Here is a 21,115-nt window from a genome sequence, read left to right as displayed (position 1 = left end):
CCTCCTGCTGGACCGCCTGGGCCCTGGCTGGGCAGCGCCCCGCTCTCCCACGGAGCCTCGCGCCGTCTCCTCCCCGACCAGGGACAGACCCGCGCCAGGCGCCCTGACGGGAGCTGCAGGGGCTCCTTTCCTCCTCTAGGCGCCACGTGTGATCCCGTTTCTGAAGATGCTTCCCAAAGGCGCTGCCCCCGCAAGGCGCCTGAGCGCTGACTCGGCAAGGGCGCTAGCAACGCGCCTCACTCACCAGACGGCTGGGCCCCCGGTGACCACGCAGGAGGGCACCACCAGCCCACCTCATGGGTGCCTCGGCTGTCCTGGGAGCCCGCAGGGGACCTGTTGCCACCAAGCCCGGGGCCTGGGCACCTGACACCTGCCAGGCATGAGGGCAAGGAGACCAGGCCGCGCTGGTACCTTAGAAGAAACCCTGTGCGCACCTGGGGGTCTCGCAGGTGGCACGACCTCTGTCCCCTCTGTCCCCTCTGCCCACAGAGCTCTGGACGCGACACACACAGCCCACAAGTGCACCCGCCAACACTGCCTGGGGGCCCCCACAGACCAGGAGGCCGTGGCGGATGTCCCCGGGGGGTGTATTGGGTGGACCCCCGGCGCACAGACCCCCCCACGGCCCCTGAGGGGCTGCTCGCCCTGACTCTCACCGTCCACGCAGGCGGGCCGGGCCCTCGTGGTGCCTGCGATCTGCCCCTTCCTGCATGCGCAGCGAGCTGTCTGCCGGGCGATCGTCCTCCGTGGCTGGCTGCTGTCCCGGTCCAGGGTCACGATCTCACAGGTGCCGGCGGCCAGCTGACCTGCAACAGAGGCACGGACACGGCTGAGTGGACGCGCCCCGGAGACGAGCTGGCGGCCATCCCAGCCCCGCAGCGGGTGCCCACCCGGCGCACCCCGCAACGAGGCTGTTCCCAGAGGGGCGGCGGGACCCCCTCCGGTGATGCTGTCAGAACACACCCTGTAAAAGCCTGCGCGCAGGGTCAGGCCAGCGACCTCTGCGTTTGTGCGGCCTGGCTTCCCCGGCCCTGCCTGAGTGGACGGGGAATTAAATGTCGCTTGGTCTCAGTCCCGCCCAGAAATGAAGGGCTGAGTCACGGACACAGGGCCCCGGTCACACGTCAGGAACCGGGGCTGCACAGAACAGGGCGATGGGGAACCGGGCTGTGCCTGCATCTTCTGCCCTGGCCGGTCCTGGAGGCGGGGAGCCCAGCCCCAATCCACTCCCCAGACTGCTGGGGGCTGTGCGGGCCGCCACCCTGCCAGGGAGAATCCCACAGATGCCCAGAGCTGGGAGCGGTGAGGAGCCGGGCCACCTCCACACCAGGCCGTCCAGGGTCTCCTGTCCCCCTCCCGTCTGCCACAGGCTGGTGCACACACGTGCACACACGTGCACATGAGTTGCACACACACACAGCTACATAGATGGTGCAGACATGCACACGCCTGACGGATGGACACGGAGCACACCGCACCCAGGTTCACAGGGCGGACGTTCAGGTGTGAACACGCCAAGGCCGAGAGGCACAGATGCAGGTGGAGACCCTCACACAGTGTGTGTCCTGCATACACACACCCACATGCAGGCACACACGGAGACCCTCACACAGTACACGTGTTCCATGCAGACATGTACACACAGCTACACCCGGACAGCCCCTCCCTCCTGCTGCCCCACGTGGACACTGCCCTGCTCCCGAGTGCCGGCCACCCCCCCCCCCGGTCACAGGACTGAGGGCGTGCAGGCCCCGGGCCTCGGTCACTCTCTGGACCGGCCGAGCGTGCAGACAGGGCAGGCTTCGTTCGCAAGTGAAGACTCCGAGTGTCAGCGGCTTCCTCATCCCCTAAGTGTCTCCCAGATCCCGGGAGAGCACCCGTTGCTCTGAGGCGCGACAGGGCCCGCGTCCTGGCAGAGGGAAAACGCAGCCGGCCTCAGCCAAGGAGCCCCGAGCCCTGACACTGACGGTGGAGGCAGCCCCAGCAGCAGACGGAGGGCGCTGACACGGAAGCCTGGCCACTTGCCCCAGGGAGGCGGGAGGTCCTCCCCGAGCCCGGCTGGCGCCGCCTGCTTCATCCGCGGGCTGTGAGCACGGGTGCCACGGAGCTCCTGGGGACCGCAGGGCAGCCCCTCGGCCGGCTAGCCCCCTCTGCAGAATCACACAGAGGGAGGGCCCGCTCACTCGGCCCTCACTTTCATTCCCTCAGCAAACAGTAAGCATCCCACTGCATGCAGCCCTCCTTCCGCGTCGGGCCTGGGACCACAGTGTGGAGAGTAGACGGCACCCGGCCCCTGAGGGTCCCTCCCAGACCCAGCTTGGGGAGACGGCGCCATAATGCTCCCACCCCAACGCGGGGGAGGCAGGAGACAGGACGGGGGTGCACGCTGCGGTTCAGTACCAGGGAAGGACCGGGAGGGGCACACGGGAGCGGAGCCCCATTTGCAGGGGAGGAGGGTAGCAGCGCCACCCTGCAGAGGAAGAGCCAGCAGCCAGCTCCCTCGGGCTTCCCGGCAGCCGTTTCTTCAGCCCTGGGTGGCCTGCCTCATCCACACCACTGCTGGCACCTCCGGCCCCCTCCTCCAGGCAGCCCCCACTCCAGGTCCTCCAGGAAGCTCACTACACAGGACCGCCCTGCCCTTTTGTCACCTACATAGTTTCCAGGTCCCCAGCCTTGGACAAAAAGCACGGAGTTGCCACCCTGGCTCCATCAGTGCAGAGTTGCCCACACTGCCTCGACCCTGGGGAAGCTGTGTCTGAGCGTGACCCGACCCAAGGGGCATGGGGGTGTCTGTGATGGGTACGGGGCATGCCCAGCCCAGGGCTTGGAGGGAGCCGTGCACTGTACGCCAACCCAGCCTCAGAGCCGGTCGTGAACGTCGCGCGAGGGGGACCACACAGGTGTAGGAGGAAGGACGGAGGGCAGCAGGGGGCCCCGGGCACCTCCTCCCCCAGCCACCGGGACCCCCCCCCCTTACTGAGCAGAGCCCGCCCCAGGGCCAGCGCCCCAGTGCAGCCTCCCGGAAGCCTTCCGTTGCAGACTGCAGCCCGCACTAGCTAATTACACACAAAATTATACACCGCGCTGAGAACGGGGCAAAGATAAACAGACGTGTAAGTAAATAAGTGAATAAACAGACACAGCAGATGAGGAGTGTCGGGGACAATGAGGCGGCTTCTCTGGCGACAAGAGTGTGATTACGAGCGACCAGGCACCTGAGCGGCCCGGGCGCGCACAGTGGGACGCGGAGGTCCGCGGGCTGGTCCAACCGCGATGTGCCATCAGGAAGCTGCGTGCGCTCCTTCCGGCCACTGCTTCAAGCTCTGCAGGTTGACGTGGGGACGCTCTGCTATTCTCGGCCCTCACTGCCACCCGCTCTGACCCCAGACACCTCTTGCGGACGTCAGTGGCAGGGAGAGGTCCATCTCCTGGGGCCCTGAGCCCTGGCCGCTAACCAGCGAAGCAACCAGCCAGCCATGGGGCTGCACCTGCTGCGTTAACTGACCAGCGTCCGGGCCTCTGCGCCCCAGCTGCGGGAAGCCCTGCCCCAGGCACGCCGCACCCCTGGACCCTCATCTGTAAGGGGGTGGCCGGGCAGGGCCGCTGCAGGGGACTGAGAGGGCCCTCCACCCGGTGGACCCCTCACCCAGGCAGCCCCACCAGCAGCGGCTGTCAGCCTGACACCTCGTCCCCCAGGAGTCACGATTCTAGACCCACCCCATGGGCCACGCCCAAGAGCAGATCCTCGGACAGTCAGTGCCCTGGGGCTGCCATAAAGAGGGACCACAGGCCGGGGGCCCTAAACCCCAGGACTTTTCACCCGCGGCCAGGAGGCTGTCGGTCTAAAACCGAGGTTCTGTCTGGGGGACGTGGGGCGGGACTCCTGCCCCTCCCGGGCTCCGCTGGCCGCGTTTCCCCCCGGCAGCCACCTCCGTCCCACCTCTGCCTCCGTCGTCACAAGGCCTCCTCTAGTGTCTCCCCACTTCTCACGAGGCCACTGGTCAAACTGGATTAGGGCCCCCCAGTGACCTCTCAACTTGACCACAGAGGCAAAGACCCATCTCCGAGTAAGGCCGCTTTCACAGGCAGCGTGGTTAGGACCTGGACAGCTCCCTCAGGGACACCACCAACCTGGAGGAAGGAAACCTGCCCCTGAGAGCGTGGGAAAGCCCGGCGGGGGAGGAGCCGGCACTGGGACCCACGGGCGCTGCCCGCCCGGCTCTGCGCGCCCTCGGGAGACCACAGTTCACTCATTTATTCCTAGCTGACAGGACGTCTGGGACTCAGCCGGACTGCCCAGCCCAGTCCCTGTCCACCTGTCCGTCCACACCAGCGATCCCACGGCTGCCCCGACCTTCCCTTCTCCAGGGTCTTCAGCCCTCACCCTCCACCCCGTCCATTCCTAGTTTTGGGTTGGCTTTCTGCAGCCTGGGATCCCCTCCTGGGCCTTCACCCCAGGCCTTCACGCAGTCTCTGCTCTGTGACCATCTCCCCGGCTGAGCTGGGTCTCAGGAGCTGTCCCCAGGCCCTGGAGGAGCTTACAGACAAGCACGCCCACCCTGCCTGCCTCCGCCCCCGCCTTGGGCCACACGGCGCTGCCCTCAGGGCAGGCACCCCACGCCCGTGACAATGCGGGTGAGAGCAGGCCCGGACGCCCAGGCGGGCAGGGCCAGGACTCCTGGAAGCCAGCGGCCAGGGTGAAGGGCGAGAGGACGGGGGTAGGGCGGCAATGCATCAGCACACGGGCCCAAAATAGAGGCGCAGAGAAACCCGAGGCCCCCGGGGGACTCGAAAGGGGCGGCGTCCTGAGACACTTGCTGGCCGCTCTCACACCACGGGCCGGATGCTCCTGCAGCCCGCACAGCTGGACGCGGGGTCAGGTATCAGGTGGGTGCCCCCCCTCCCCCCGAGGACGCTCTGGCGCAAGGAGAGGACGCAGCTAGTCTGAGCAGCGTCTGGGCTTCCACCTGGCCCCGCCTGCTCTGGCCCCAGGGCCGACTGCTGACCTCGGGCTGTGCATTCGACAGCGGGTGGTTCCCGGGTTCTTACAGCACTTAGAACGTGATCACCTGCTCTGAACTCACGGGACTCGCCGTGGATGCAGCGGACCTCTCCTTCTAGGGGCTGGTCCCTCCTGTCCGTCTGCCCCCAGCCTGGGGCTCCCAGGCCCACCCAGCTGGCAGGGAACCCACAGGATCTCATTCGACCTGTGTCCAAGGGTGGGGCAGCGGCGGGAGGACAGGCTGTTGGCGGGCCCTGGGCCCGGCTGACCACACCAGCCACTTCCAACCAGGGCTGAGGTCCCGGACACCGCCCGTGATGTTCTGGGACCCCTCTCGGAGCCAGCTCCAGGCAGGCCTCCCCCTGCACTTACACATCTCTCTGTGCTGCTCAGATTTCTAGCTTGTTGTGAAGGTCTCACTGCCTGGCATCTCGGCCCCGGGTGTCCCCTGACCAGGCCAGTGGCACCCTGACGATGGGTATCTGGGCCACAGGGCTGACCCCGTCCACCCGGCCTGCAGGCAGCCTGGACCCCGTGGGTGAGCCGTCCCGCTGGGCTGCCAAGCCTGGACCCTGGGAAGACGCTCCCCAGGCCCCCCCATGCCCGCCCTTCGCCCCCAGCTGAGGGCGAGCTCGGGCGGCAGGGCCGGCCCACTGTGGCCCCAGCAGGTGCTGCAGGCCGCCCCCTGAGCAGAGAGGACACTGGTGGACCCCAAGGCCTGGGATGGCACCGCACTGCAGGTTAACGCCCTGAGCGCACGTGGGACACAGTTGCGCTCAGAGTGGAGCTGGGACCCGGGCCCGGGAGGAGCGAGGGGAGGTCTGGGGTGGGGCCAGGCTCCCCCTTCTCCAGGTTCTCTCTGCACACGGGGTCCTCCTCCTCCCAGCGGTGACACAGGGCTGTGAGGGAGGGAGGCAGCCAGGAAGCTTCTAGAGGCTGGGCTCCCCCTCTCCTCTCCCCACCCTCCTTTCCTCTTGTCTCATCTCTACTTTCTCTGTGTCTCACAGACACATACATGGACACACACACGGATGCACACCCACCACACACCCCTCCAGCTCAGAGAGATGCCTGCGGGGCGGTGGTCCGGGTCCAGGTGGGGTGACCCTGTCTCCAGCTAGGGAGACGGATGCTCTGGGGATGGAGGCCAATGCCCCTCAGAGTGTCTGGTCCCCTGATGCCCCCAGACAAGAGCAGGGCCAGGCTAGACGTCCCTCTGCACTAGGAGAGCCACCAGCTCCCCTGTCCTCACGTGGGGGGGCCAGCACTCAGGGAGGAGGAGGCAGAGCCAGGGGTCTGAGTGGCTCCAGGCCGAGGCTCCAGGCCGGGGGAGGGCAAGGTACCCCCATGGTCTGGACGGGGCCGGTGAATCCGGGCCGGCCTGAGCCACACAGAGCAGAGTCTGGGCCCCGAGGTCTGGGGTTCTCTCAGCCACCCCAGGGCCCTGGGCAGAGCCAGACAGGAACGAGGCAGGCGGCCCCTCCAGGCCCCAGATCCCATGCCCACCTCCACCTGTCCTTGCTTTCAGAAGGGACCTGTCCATCCACCTCGAAACACGCCGGCCCGGCCTTCTCTCCAGATGGTGGGTTTACAACTCTTCTCTTCTTTCCCCCAAGTTTTGTTTTTTTTTTAACAAGCAACTTACATTACTTTTAAAACCAGAAGGAAAAAAAATACTGTTTCAAAAATAAAACAAACAAGAAATCACAATCCCTTTTGCAACACCTGCTCCCACGGTCCACACAGCCACGCCCGGCCACATCCGCCTGCGGGGAGGGGGCGCCACTGGGCCTCCCTGCGGCTGCGCCCCCGCCCAGCCCCGGGGGCCAGGACCCACAGGCAGGGCCCGGGGTGGGAGCCCCGGTGCGTGCACATGCATGTGCCCAGGGGTGCGAGGGGGATGGGCAGCCACCGTGAAGGTGGAAAGGAACAAAATTTTGAGGGGTTTTCATAGCAGAAAGCCAGCAACGTGGTTGATTAACAAAAACCAGACACCATGGAGAGAAATTCAGAAAGAGGGAAATGGTCACGTTCCCTCAGGGACGAGCCCCTCCTGCAGACTGTCCCCAGAAGGCAGCCGTCGGCAGGGTGTGCGGGGGTGGATCACGCAAAGCCCCAGTCCTACGGCCTCACTGCTTCCCCTAATACTCCTGGGGACGCCATTCCACGGGACCAGCAGCACTGCCCCTGGACACTGTCCCCACTGCCTGCAGGGCGGCCCTCTGGGGACAGGGAAGCAGGATGCACCCCGGAGAGGTCGGGCCCGTCACTTCTCACCCCCTCCCCGGTCATCGACACGGGAGGCAGCCTTGCCCGGCCTGGGGTTCAGCTGTCCCGGGACCTGCAGGGCTGGGGCGTGGCTGCTGGGACGCAGGGGAAGGCGTCTGCCCTGGCTGCCCCGCTGCTCATCGCTGAGCCGGAGGTGGGGACCCACCCTGGGAACAGCGGTATCTCTGGTGGGTCCATCAGAACAGGGCCCCGGAGGCCAGGGCTCAGGCCCGGCCTGGAGGTGGGAGGTGGGGTTCCAGGCTCCAGCACCAGGGGCCCCTGGCAGGGCCGAAGTCCAGGGCTTTCTGTAGCCACTGGCCACGGGGGGAGCTCCACCAGGCAGCTGACATGCCCTGGGGGAAGGAAGGGGAGGCACCACCTAGGCGGCCCCAGGGGCCAGAAGCCCAGTGCTGGCCTCAGCTTCGGTGCCGGTCACCGAGGCCCTGACTCTGGGCTGGGCCAGCCTCAGGCAGAGGGGGGCTGCGCCAAGCCCTGGCCGGCCGCCTGTGAGGCCAGCACTGTCATTACTCCTGTTTCTACAGATTTTACACGAACAGCAACCAGAGGTAACATCACATGCCCTGGGGGGTAAGACTGGGGACCCGGGGCCTGAGGAGGGGACACCACGAAAATGCCTGGGGAAGACAGCTCCCGGATGCACGTCCCGCCCCTGTGGGCCTCCTGGTCCCTGGGACCCCACGGGCCGTAGGCCGGGCCGCTGGAGCCCGCGTCCTCACAGGCGCAGCGCCCACTCCTCCGTTTGGGCTGAGAGTCAAGTTTTGTCGTTTCATTTATTCCCAAGTCAGACCAGGCTGGACGCCGGACACCAGCCCCTCAACATCCCCAGCTCGGACCCCAGCTGAAGGCGCCACCACCCAGACCATGAGCCCGCGAGGACTGGGAAGTTGTCCGAGGGAAGTTGTGCAAACTCATTGCAGTGGTCACTGCTCGGGTTCCACACCGGGGGGCAGGCTTCAGGCAGGCGCGGTCCAGGCCCAGCGGCTCTGCACAGACGGGGGCAGCACAGGACGGCTCTGGGCAGCCAGTGCCCGGCGGCCTCCTGCGCGGGAGGAGGCCCTGGGTGACTCAGTGGGGCCTGGGCCCTCCGTGCAGCCCCGCCCTGTCCCGGGAGCTGTTCAATCTGGCTGACACGGACATCCGACAGGGCGGACGTCTGACAGGGTGGATGACAGACTGCAGGCTCAGAATGACTGACAGACCCGTGGAGAGGGTGACCGTGAGCAGTCATGAGTGTTGGTCTCGGCCTGGGCAGCGAGGGGGCCAGCAGGGCCTGCAGGTGTGGCCACACCAGCGAGGGGGCCACGCCCAGGAGGCCCAGTGGGGGCCACGTGGTGGATGTGCTTGGATCGGCCCCAGGGTGACCAGCAGCCCTTGTTTTCGGGGTGGGTGGTGCTCACTGGCCTTGAGAAGGCCTCAACGGCCCTTCCACATGTGTCCTGAGCACACGGAGGGTCCCAGGTCTGGAGCCAGTGTCTGGCACCTAATCCATCTTCCCATCGCTCTCCCCACTGGCCTGGCCTTAACATGGCTCCCTGGGATGCTGGGTGTAGGCGGGGTGCAAAACCGCTCCCCACCCCGCTCCCCTGAGGGACGGGTCCCACCGGCAAGCCTGCTGCTGCTGCGACCCCGGGTGACGTCCGGCCTGCCCAGACGGGAGCGCGGCTGCCGCGCCCTGAGCTGGCTGCTTCAGCTCTCACGCCCCCCCGGCTGCCGGGGAGGGCTCTCAGGTTGGCCCTGGGGTGCCCCGGCCTTGGGAGACCCCTCCCCTGTAAGAGGGATGGGCAGGGCAACTCGTCTCTCTGGAGAGGCTGGGGCAGGTGGCTCCTCACAGAAGTGGTCAGGTGGCCAGTGAGGACCGGGGAGAATCTCCAGTCCCGCTGGCCCCGCCGGTGACAGAGGAGCCCCAGCCCAGGTGGGCCCCGTGTGGAGCGGGGGGGCTCAGCACCGAGACCCTGAAGGGCCACCAGGCTTCGGCCTGTGAGGGGACCTCTAGGGGTCTGTGCTGACTGTATGTTACCATGCAACAGACCAGGGAACACGGGGCACCTGCCTGGGATATGGAGGGGCGTGGCCTGGGCCACCAGGAATCACCGTGGGGACAGCTTCTCACACCCTGGGAACACACCCCTCCCTCCCACGGTACTGCAGGAATTCAGTTCTGCACGCGGAGCCCCTCGCACCGCGCTCGGACGACGCTCATGGGTCAGCAGCCCTGCTCTGCCCACAGTCACCCCAATGGGCATCATCAGGACGGAGGTCCCCGAATCTGCACTCGGCTCATGTTCAAAGTGTCACATGATGAGGAGGCACTACTGACAAAGTGGGGAGGAGAAGAGGTGGAGAGATCGCTGGCAGTAAGAGGGAGGGGGGCTTGCCTGGGGATGGGGGCGGCTCTGCAGAGGTCACGGACACTCCACTCAGCCTGCAGGGACGGTGGTGGGCGGGGCGCGGGCCACTCCCCCACCTCACTCTCCGGTGCGCGGAACGTGTCATCACGGCCCTGAAACAGCCCTGGACGACGCGGAGCTCACGGAGGCGGGGAGGCCACTCTGGCGGCGCAGGCAAAGGCACTTTGCTGCCCTGACTCAGGCTCAGAGAGTCAGTTACGAGATGACTATTATTACTGTTTTTATTACGGGTGAAACTCACCCGCCAGTTTGGCCTGAGGCCAAGAGACAAGGAGAGAAGGAGGCAGACGGGGGGAGGGTGGCGGGCGCAGCTCCCAAACTGGAGGCATCAGAGTTGGGGGGGAGCCGGGGAGACGCCCCACGCCCGGCCCTGCGCCTCGGCTGTCGGCACACGTGGGGGTGCGCGCCCCATGCCCTGCTCAGGACACGGTGATTGGAGCTCCACCCCCACCTGCTTAGAAGAAGTTTGAGAGAAGATGCTGGGGGACCCTGGATGCTCCACGTCAGCTCCAACCACACCTGCAGCTCCTGTTTGCAAAGAGCTCCCTCCACTCGCCCATGGCCACCAGCTACGCACCTCAGGGCCGCCCACGGGACTCCAAGTGGACGGTAACCGCATCCCTCACATTGGGGACGGGTGCCACGGCCCCCCTCACCCGAGCCAGGCTGTGCCACACACGGGGGTGTCCTGACCTGGCCCCACGCACCCTTCTCCTGTTGTCCTGGGAAGACAGCTCCAGCCGGAACCCACCGCAGTGTGGCCCCCACGCCACACACCTACGGCCCCTCCATCTCCTGCCCGGGGGTGCTGGGGCCCCGACTTCAGCAGGATGTGAGCTGCCACTTCCAGACTGAAACTAAATCCTGCAAATACTCGTCTGGATGCTGGACGCCCCGATTAAGTGACCGATGTTCAGTTTCACTCCTAATCACACAGACAGTAGCACGAGGATTAAAACACACAGACGGGGACACTGAAGGTCGGGTGGGGCACCCCAGCCGTGGTGTCTGGGTGACACTGACAGCGAGTGTGCTGGGAGGCCCCGGCACCGCAGCCTGGGTGGCAGGTCAGCCTCATCAGCGCCCATCACACATGCGGGGCCGATCACCAAGCCCACTCCCCGTGGGAGGGTGTGGGGACCGGCCAGGGGTGCTCTCTGCGTGGGGGCGCCGGGGGATAAAGAAATTAAGTGAAGCCAGCATCTCACAGAGGGGCCCCTCCTGTGGCCTCACACAGGCAACCAGCGCAGGCTGCCCTGTGGCTCAGGCCTCGAGGAGGCCATGGCCTGGCCCACCCAGCTGTGGGGCCGGCCCTGACCATTTGGACCGTAGGAATCGGTCTGGGAGCTCCAGGCCCAGCCCCTCCCCGGAGGAGAGGACCTGGAGGCCCACAGGGAGGAGGGCCACACTGGGGGTCAGCGGTCAGATCCCAGCCCAGGTAGTGCCTGCGCAGGAAAGGGCCCAGACACACGGGAGACCGAGAGCCAGCCGTGCTGGGCCCTGCATGCCACTGGCTGTGACGACACGTGGTGTCAACCTGCCCTTTAACCAGGCTGGCCCCCCATCCCACAGCTTGTCCTTGGATGGGAGAGACAGATGGGACTGGGGGCTGGAATGCGGATGGAGCCTGGATTTGCCCCCGTTTGCCTGGACTTCCCGGTTCTCGCAGAGATCCCTGCAGTCCGGGGAAACCAGGCAGCTGGCACCCCCACGGCGATCCTGCCTGGCTGTGCTTCGTCGGGGACCTGCCAGGAAGGGCCGGGAAGGGCTGAACTTGGGTAACTGGGGGAAGGTGACATCTGCAGACAGACTATCCTCAGGCCCAAAGTGAGGCACCTGCCTTCTCCCGCTTCAGGAAGAGCTTCGGCCTCAGCCTGCTCTGGAAGCTGGCCCACCCCCTCTGCTGTCCCCTCTAACGTGACTGTGAACTAGCACCATGGCTCTTCCAGCAAAGTCAAAGATCTTCCCTTGGGAATCTCCCAGAATCCAGCTGACCCGCTCCCAGACTGCTCCTGCCCCATCACCGGCGTCCCCCAACCCGGCCATCCTCTACCCAATCCCCGAAGCCAGCTGAGCTGGGACAAGAAGGGCAGGGGGCAGCCCCCTCCCACGGCCGGGCACTCCCTGGAACCTTCTGCCAGTGGGACCACGGATAAGAGGACCCCGCCCACTGCCTGGCCTGGCCTGCAGCCACCTGCACAGCTGCACACACGGGAAGGGCCCCAGGAAGCAGGGGGAGGGAGGAGAGAGCCCCCACCGTGCACCAGCCCAGAGGGAGGCCTCTGCAGAGACGCCAGCCCAGCAGGCCCTTCTAGGCGCCGCTCACGGGCTCCCTGAGGCTGGGCTTTTTAATCCGGGAGAGACCAGCTGGAGGGGCCGCAATGGAAGGCGAAGAGTAACGGCTGTGATGGCGGCCCTGGTGTGGGCCTCCAGGGGCCCCCGGCTCGGGGATCAAGGCCTCTCCAGCCAAGTTCCCTCAGCGGCCCCGCGGCGCCCTTGCACCCAAACCCACGTCTGCGCCCTCGGCCGGGCCGCTCCCCCCGCCCCAGGCCCAGGCTCACAGAGGCTGCACCTGCCGCCGAGGGGCCCGCGGCAGGACCGCGCTGGGCTGCAGACGCGCCAGGTGACCTGAGCGGAAGCCACCGTGTGGCTGGCGGGAACCTCCCCCTGCTGTCACTGCCACTGCCATCAATCCGCGGAGAACAGGGCGGGCCCGGAGGCAGGGTGCTTGTCCTTGAGATGTGAGGTTTCAGAGGCAGCTGCCAACCCGGCTTCAAGACGGAGAAGCAGGAGCCCCTGAGGGCCTCGGCGCGCACTTTGCAGCGACTCCTGGGAAGCCGGAGGCCTCCGGTGGGCAGGCGGCTGCTTGCGGCAGGCACTGGGCCCTCAGTCTGTGGAGGGGACGGTTATTAGAGATGGGCCAGGCCAGCTCGCAGCAAGCAGAGCAGTCCAAGGTTGTGCATGACCCTGCGGGGCTGTGCTCTGCCCGGGAGAAGGCTGGATGGGGACAGAGCTGCCTGCTACCTGCCCGCATCACCTGCGTCCCCCGGCCCTGTCCTCCACCTCCCCTGGTGCCTGACCCCTGGGCTGTGGCCCCGCCTACTCACCGCCAGGTCCACGGGGCCCCTCCCCACTCACACCCACAGGCCCCCTTCCCCAGGACACTCGGTGGGGTGCACTGGATCACCCCACCTCTCAGTCCTCTCACTCTCGCTGGGAGGGGACGAGGGGTCCAGTGAGAAGGCTGGTGGCCACACTGCCCCTCCCCATGTCAGCACGTCCTAGACCTCAGAGAGGAATGAGGACTATAGGGCAGGGCTGAGCCGCTCCACCCGGGCGGCCTTGGGACCTCTCCATCAGGAGGGGACAATCAGCCTGGACTGTCCCCTGCCTCCACCTTGATTTCAGCTCAGAGGGACCCATCTCCACTGTGCCCTGCAGAACCACAGGGGAAGATGTTTGTGTTGTGTTGTGCTGAACTGGTAAGAGCGCGGTTACCCTCCTACGGCCGCTGCAGCAATCATGTCCTGGCTGGTGGCCCCAGGCCTAACATCCAAGGACCATTGAGGCTGGCCGGGGCGGGCCAGGCTGGCTCGCAGGGCGGAAGGGAAAGGCCTCCAGATGTGGCTCTGGGTGGGCAGGGACGGGGCGCGGGCCCGGGGCAGAGCTGGTGTGGTGGGAGGAGGATGGAGGCTGAGTGGCCTGAGCATCTCCCAGCCTCCTCACAGGTCACAAATGGGCCCTCCTGGTCCTCCTGCCTCCTGTAGCTCAAGGAGGCTGCTCACCCCCAGACCACGGATGGGCCACATGTCGGGGGCTCCGGCTCAGAGGGAACCCCTGTGCCTTGGCCACTCTGACCCCGAGGGCGAGAGATGACCTCTCAGAAGACACGGCTGGGGCACAGAGAATGCAGGCTTCACGCTGAATGTCAATCACCGGTGATAAGATGGTTTGGGTTAAGAGACTGTCCCAGGCTCCGCCCTGAGCAGCGTGGCTGGCCGGCCCTGAAGCCCCCCAGCCCTGCGGGGCAGGACGTGTGTCTGCTCCTTGGAGAGAACTCGGGCCCCGCACTGGGGGGACCGGCTGCTGTCCCTCCACACGTTACCGCAGACAAGCTCTGGGATGTCTCGGCCACACGCCGGGGCCTCTCAAGGCGGGAGCAGGAAAGAGGCTCGGGTCCCAGCAGAGGGGCTGTTGCCTGGGTCCCCGCACAGCAGGCGGTGCGCCTGCTGGGCTGTGAGCGCTGCTTCCTGGAGCTGGGTGGTGAGGCCCGAGGCTGTCAGGGCTGTGATCTGCGGGACGTGGTTTGACCGCATGGCCCGGGGCCCCGACGTGGTAGCAGGGAGACGGCCAGATGGGGAGCCCGGGGACAGCAGGGTGCCAACACAGCCGCACGGCCCTGGCTCTGGGTTCTGTTTTGACTGCAATCCCGGGCTTTGGAGGAACAGGTTCCCCACGCCTGGGCCCGGGAGGGCTACCTCCCCATCTAGGAGGTCTCTCCAGGCCAGCTCCCTTCTGGAAAGGCAGGGGTGGGGCGTGGAGGCAGCCCTGCCCGCAGGAGGACACATGTCAGGACGGGCTGCCCACCGGGAACCGCGCCTGTGGGGCTGCAGCTCCCGCCAGGAACCCGAGGTGGCCAGCTTCGCTCCCGGCCTGGCTGGTAGAGGGGCCAGGACCTCAGGCCTCGTCCAGCGGCTGGGCTCACCCGACCTTCAGGAGCGGCCGAGGCTCCGGGAGCCGTCTAGGGGAGCGGATCGGGGTGGCTGGGCCCTGAAGGTGAGCCCAGGACCCTGGGGTGTGCTCCAAACCCAGGAGACACCACAGGGCCCCCGTCCTCCCCAGCCCTTCCCGCAGCGGCCCTGCGGCACCCGGGTCTGTCGGGGGGAGGTCGGGGGCCCCAATCAGGCTGGGCCTCAGGCCTGGATGCCTGGTTTCAGGTAGAAAAACCAAAGGAGTCGAGACCTCACCCCACCCCCTAGCAGGCTGCACTTTCTGCCCCTGCCCGGGCGCTAGTTCCCGGCAGAGGTTCGGCCAGGATGCGGCGCTGGCCCAGGGCCCAGCTCCCGGCTGACGCACAGGCGTGAGCGCAGGGATAGTAAAGGGACAGATCGCTTTCACTGGTCTCCTCGAGGCAGCGAGCTCTGCCCTGAGACATCCACGATGAAGCCCTGGCTGTCCAGCTGGCTCCCCGTCAATTATCCTCGCGAACGTGTCTGTTAATGAGGCGAGCGCGGCTGGCGGGTCCCGGTGGCCCCGGCCCGGGCCGAGCTGGACCGGAACCCTGTTGGCACAACATCGTGAACACGGGTAATTACGCTGCAGTTTACGACTTTGCAAAGGTCGATGAGAGGCAGGCCAGCACCACTCTGCAACCAGGACGGGGCGTCCACTGCAGGCTGGGGACCCAGGTGGCGCCGGCCCTCGCCAGAGAGGCCAGGAAACCCGGCAGCTGCGCGCCGCAGGGCCCAGCCCGCCCCCTCCCAGGGTCTCACTGCTGGTCAGAGCCGGGGCCTGGGGGGGGGGGCGCTGGGCACAGAGGGATGACCGCCTCCCTCAGCGAGGAAGAGCCTGGCACGTTCTGCCCACTGAGCCCCTGTTAGAGAATCTGGCGTCTGCTGTGTCAGCAGCAAAGGGCAGACCGAGGCTCCGAGGCTCAGCCTCCCTGGCTCCGGCCCCCGACCCTCCCTCGGGTGAGTCAGCTCCAGGCCTGGGGCCCGTCCAGGCCCCACCCCCCGCACAGCAGGTGCGATGCCCTGGGGCTCCCCGGACACCTGGATCCCAGAGGAGTCGCAGGGTCAGGGTGCACGGTCCTGTGCCCAGCAGGGTGTCAGCAGCCTGGGCCCCACCGAGCCCCCCGTCACTCACGAGTGTCTCCTCTTCCGGGAGGGGCACCTGAGGCCTGGCTGGCATGAGGAGCTCTCCTTCCCAGGTTGTCCTAAGGCTCCAGGGTAACCCCACCAGCAGCACCGCAGGGCACAGGGCTGCGGGCAGCTCCCGGCCCGCCCTGAGGGGCCCGTGGACGAAGGCGGTTTCACCACCCCCAGGGTGCCTGGAAGCTGCCTCTGCCCGGGCCCCTCAGCTGCCCGGCACACGCCCACTGCAGGGCGGGTGACGGGGAAGTGGTGCTGACAGTCCTGCCCCGACAACCCTGCCTTGGGAGGGCCCGGCCGCCGAGGCCCAGGAAGTCCAGAGTAGCCCAGCCCCCAGCTTCCTGCCTTTGAGGGTTCCAGGGCGGCAGGGCCCAGGCCAAGGTGCCGACTGAAAACCCTGTTTCCCGTCTCAACATGCATCTCTGTGAACGGCAGGACGCAAGGGGCGGGCGCGGTCATGGCCTCGGAGGGGCGGCTGGTGCTGTTTGGGCCAAAGGCCCTAAAGCACGGACCGAACCCCCTCGAGACGACTGGTCTCCAGCCAGGAAGCAAAGGCGACCCCACGAGGAAGGGTCACCTTCCCACAGGAGCCGCTCGAATAACCAGATCCACGTGGGCAAAAGCGACCCAGACCCGACCTTCTGAGCTTCACGGAAGCAGCTAAGCAGGGTCTAGACACACACAGAGATGTAAAACGCCTAGAAGAAAGCGAGGAGACTCCGTGGGCCCTGCCGCGTGGCGAGGAGCCGTCAGGACGCGGGAAGCACGGTCCAGGGAGGAGAAAAGCCGGTAAGGCAGGCGTTGCTAACGTTAAAGCTTCCTGTTCTCAAAGGACACCACTAAGAGGATGAAAGACAAGCCACAGATGGGGGACAAGGCGTGCAAACCCACATCCGACCAAGCACGTGTCTCCCAAATACACACAAACACATAAAACTCCATGACAGGAAAACAAACATCCCAGCTGAAAAGCGGGCAATCTGAACACACACGTGTCCAAACATGGTGTGAAAAGACCTCGACCTCACTCGTCATCCGGAAATTCCAAGTTAACCTGCAGGGAGACGTCACGGCACAGCCGGTACGGTGGCCAGAACACGGAGCGCCGACACCGTCAGACGCTGGAGAGGACGTGGAGCAGCCGGCGCGCGCGCACGGTGCAGGCGAGGGTGCAGACGCGGAGCCGCCGCTCGGGAGGACGGTCGGCTCCTCGCAGAGCTAGGCACGTCTTCACCGTCCGAGCCAGCGCTCACGCTCCTAAGCATCTACTCATACGGATTCGAAGCCGTCTGTCCCCGTACAAGAAAAGGAAGCTACACGCGAATGAAACTTCACAGAAACTCTTACTCATAATGGCCCCAAACCGGAAGCAGCCAAGATGCCCTTTGGTGCTGAGCGGATAAGCAAACACTGGTGCAGCCAGACGACGGGACAGCACTCAGCACTAAAAAGAAAGGAGATCTGGAGTTCAGAGCCGCATGGGGGGACCCCACGTCGTGTCACTGAGCCAAAGAAGCCAGTGAGAAAAGGCTACGTTCTGGGTGGTTTCCACCTATAGGACGTTCCGGAAAAGACAACGCCATAAAGACGGAAGGTAGATCGGGGTTGCCAGAGGTTTGGGGAGGAGAGGGCAGGAGACGGGCAGGGACGGGGGGAGGGGAGGCGGGGGAGAGGTGGCGCACAGGGGGACTTCGGGCCAGTGACACTGTCCTGGGTAATACTGCAAGCAGAGCATGTGGCATTACATGATTGTCAGAGCTGCATTACTTTATGACACAGAGACCCCTCGTGCACACAAACGTAAACAAATCACTTAGGAGGTTGGGGGAGTCCCAGGAAGGAGTCCAGATGGTGTCAGGGGCATCTCACCTGCTGGAAATGTGCAAACCCTCCTTGATGGGGGCGGGGAGAAGAGCTGCCCTGTGTCCATGGAGATGGCGGGGTCGGGGGGACTGCAGGCACTGTCCCCAGCTGACGTGTCGTTCCTGAGGGACACAGAAGGACCACTCTGGTACTGCAACACGTTGACCCCTGAACCAACCGAGGACCAAGCGAATGGTGGGTGGTGGAGGCGGGGTCCTCAGTGCTGCCCCGGGAGGGAGGTCAGGTGGGCAAGGAGGAGGGTGGGGACGGTCCACGTGGCGATGGCTCAGCGCTGAGACACATTCAGCCTAACATGGACGCAGATGCAGATACAGATGCAGATGTGTGTGTACAAGGGCGAGCGCCCATACATACTCCCTGGCTCTGCCAGCTGGGGGCCCCAGGAGCTCCCGCTCGTGGTCTCTACCACCACCGTCCCAGAGGGAGCCAGGCCTCCTCGGAGAAATGGCTGATTTTAGGACTGTAGGAAAGATACGGCCTGGAGCATCTTGTGGTGCCTCTAGAAGGAGAGAAGTGCTCCAAAACAAACACAAAATCCCTGGTCGGGGACGGGTGAGTCAAAGGCACACAGGAGCCCCCAATGGTCAAAGCTAAACTTGACCAGTCAGCTAAACAGCGCGGAACAGGGTCCTCGCTCCAAGTATAGAGAGTCTGTGTGTCCACGCTGACGTGGAGCGCCTGGACCGGTTACCACATGGGGAAGGTGCACACCTCCCGACAATGCCTGCAGGTGCAGAACCCGCCCACGGGGGCCGCGGCGTGACTCCCCACCCCTTAGTCCTGCACTGGGCAGTGCCTTCCTCCCAAAGAGACCAGGATGGGGAGAGAAAAAAGAGGAACTTCAGAAGGAGATGCCGGCCAAGCACACCTCAGCCAGGTGACCGAGGTCAGCATCGCAGGGACCAGGAGTGGACGGCGGTGCCCGGGTGTGATGGGGTGGGGCTGTCCCTTCACTTCCCTCAAACCCACAACCCCAGTCAAATCACGAGGAAGCCATCCGACCAGACCTAGTGGAGGAACCGTTTCACAAAACACCTGCCGGGCTCCCCCAGACTGTCAAGCCACTCAAAATCGAGGCAAGTCTGAGAAACGGGCAGCCGGGGGGAGTCCAGGGAAACAGAACGTCTGACGGGTGTGTGGGGGCCAGGATGGGGTCCCGGACAGAAAACGGACGTGAGGCAAAAGGTAAGGAATTCTGAGAAACGCGTGGACTTTCGCAAATGACGACAGAACAGCCCCGACCACTGCACCGTGGCCAGCGCCCCAAACCGCCCCACGGTGCTGACGACGGCGGGAGTGCGCACAGGACACGTGGGGACTTTCTGAACTATCTTCACAACTCTTCTGTAAACCTAAAACTTAAAAAGACCCAAACAACCAATTTCTATTAAAAGGCTCATGGAAATGACAAAGGACATGACGTCCCCACCGCGTGTATGCCGAGGAGCCCACAGATGCCCCCGGAGGCTGTGCCAGCATCTGACGTGGGAAACGGCCCCCCCGGCCTGTCCCCCGCGACCCTACCCCGTCTCCAGGCACCCCTGGGTGCCCAGGGCCCGCCCCCCGCATGCGAGTGGCCAACCGCTGTCTCTGAGTGCCCTCACGTCGGGCCACTGGAAGGTGAAGACAGCAGAAGAATTTGGGGGACACGGCAGTCAGCGGGGCTTTTGGCGTCTCTGAGCCCGTGAACCCCAGGACACAGCCTGGTTCCCAGCCACCCCCCTCGGGAGGCAGAGAGCTGCCCGAGGCTCCGACGAGCCCCGCGCTGCCGGGTGATTTCCAGGTGTTTTACCGACCTCTCCCGCTCACCGCAGAGGGGAGCAGGCAGGTGCAGAGGCCCCTTCTGCAGAAGGGGCTCCGGAGACGCGTGGCGCCCAGCCCTGCTCGGCCCACGGCCCAGGGGCTTCTTCTCAAGCTCCTTTCCCAAGAAGAGAAAACACGGGAGCATCGTGGACTGGAGACCTGGGGGCCCGGCGGGGAGAGAGCCGGCTGGGCCAGCTCCCTGCGCGGTCCCCGGGGGTGGGGCAGGACCCTGGCCTGGGGGCCTGGGAGTCACAGCAGGGGCGTGGGGCCCACCACCCGTCAGAGAAGGCCCGCAGCCTGCCTGGAACGTGTGGCCCCTGGTGGTCATTGCAGGTCACTGCACAGGGGCCCCAGCCCGGCACAGACAGGATCCCCGGGTGGCTCGCCAGTCAGATGAGAAGGCGGCCCCTCTGGGCCGCAGTGCAGGGCTTCATGTGGTAGGCAGCAGGCGGAGGCCGAAGGGTCCCCCAGCAGAGGAGAATTCTCTGTCCCGGCTCCGGGCACAGGGCAGGGCTAATGAGCGTTTGTTGGATGACTGAGTGACTGTCATGGCCCAGACCCTTTCCAGTGCTCCTCCCGGCACTCCTGACTCCCATACCCTAGGGAGCCCGAGGTCCACTGTGGAAGACGTCGGAGGTGCCACCACCACACGCCCCGACTGCCCGCAGCACCTAGGAGGGGCGGCCACTCCCAGGCAGCAGACGTGGCCCAGGGCTCCCTGCAGCAGGGGTGGGGGCGGCACGTTGGGAAAGCACGGGGTGGGAGTTCAGGGCAGGGCTAGAAGCCTGACGGTCAGCACCTTCTGGAACCTGGGCGTTGGGCTCAGGCCCCAGAGGTCCCACTTTGGGGAAGCCTGAGCCGTCAGTCACAGGACAAAATCCAGTCTCTGAAGCTCAGTGCGGCGCAGGGCAAGAGGCGGGAACGTCCGAGGACGGCAGGGCGCCCGCGGTCGCCTCTCCCCTCCCTCCTGGCCCGCCCGCCGGACTCGGGCTCGCACTCCTTCCTGTTCTTTCTTCCTTTCCTGCTGGACTTGACCTTGGTATTTTTTAAGGAGACACCTGCAGCTCTGCGTCCCACAGAAACCCAGGTTGTGGTGCCTGTGGTCCTGGGACTTGTGCGTGTGCAGCTCAGAGACACGGGAGGTGGGTCTGCGACGTCGGAGGCGAAGGGCTCTCCCTGGCAGCCTGGCTGCTGAGGCCCTGTCCCCGACTTGAAGCCACCACTCCCGTCCGGTGCAACCCTCAGTCCCCGGCCTGTAAGGTGAGGGTCTGCCCGGGTTCACATAAGTCCTCCCCGATGGGGGGGGGGTCTAGCAGCCTGGGGTCCACCTGCGTCCTGCACCCCTGGGTGTCCCTGGCTGTCAATCGTGGGATAGATGGAGCCTCCAACATGGAAATCGGGGCCAGACCGAGGAGGGAACCAGGACAAGAAAGTCCCAGCTCTGACCGAGAGCAAGGACACTGAAGCTGGAGGCCGACCAGCACCCTGGGAAGTCGACCAGCTCACGCGTGCCCCGGTCCCACCAGCACTCCTTCCTGCTGAAACTCCACGAAGAGCAGCAGGGCAGGGAAGCCAGGCGACGCCAGGCCTGCGGCCAGCGGGGCAAAGGCAGGGGTACCGGACGGGCGTCAAGCAGCTTTGCCACACAGGGGCCAGGACACCCACCTGGCTGATCTCGGTTCTGGACGGGCCGGAGGCCACGCCGCACAGCTCTGCGTGCTGCCACGTGCCTGAACGGCCTGTTTGCTGACGATGAACATTAAGCCAGCCAATCACTTACCCGGCGCCGGGCGGAGCCGTCCGGGGCACCTTTATGAGCATGTAGACCATGAGCTTGTTCCAGTGAAGTGTTTACGAGG

At 65.6% G+C, this 21,115-nt stretch overlaps 1 protein-coding gene across 1 annotated transcript in view; it reads right to left on the bottom strand.

Annotated features, from left to right (window-relative positions):
• Positions 1–21,115, bottom strand: part of TAFA5 (TAFA chemokine like family member 5) — a 168,312-nt gene that overhangs the window by 52,349 nt on the left and 94,848 nt on the right. Inside the window, exon 2 of the mRNA XM_032492512.1 lies at positions 657–806. Within this exon, the coding sequence (XP_032348403.1) occupies positions 657–806 (150 nt within the window). The remainder of the gene's footprint in view (positions 1–656; positions 807–21,115) is intronic.

Source organism: Camelus ferus, chromosome 12 (genome assembly GCF_009834535.1).
Source record: "Camelus ferus isolate YT-003-E chromosome 12, BCGSAC_Cfer_1.0, whole genome shotgun sequence".
Classification (NCBI taxonomy): Eukaryota; Metazoa; Chordata; class Mammalia; order Artiodactyla; family Camelidae; genus Camelus; species Camelus ferus.
Note: the sequence above shows the minus strand (reverse complement) of the source record. Positions and strands in the feature narration are given on the sequence as shown.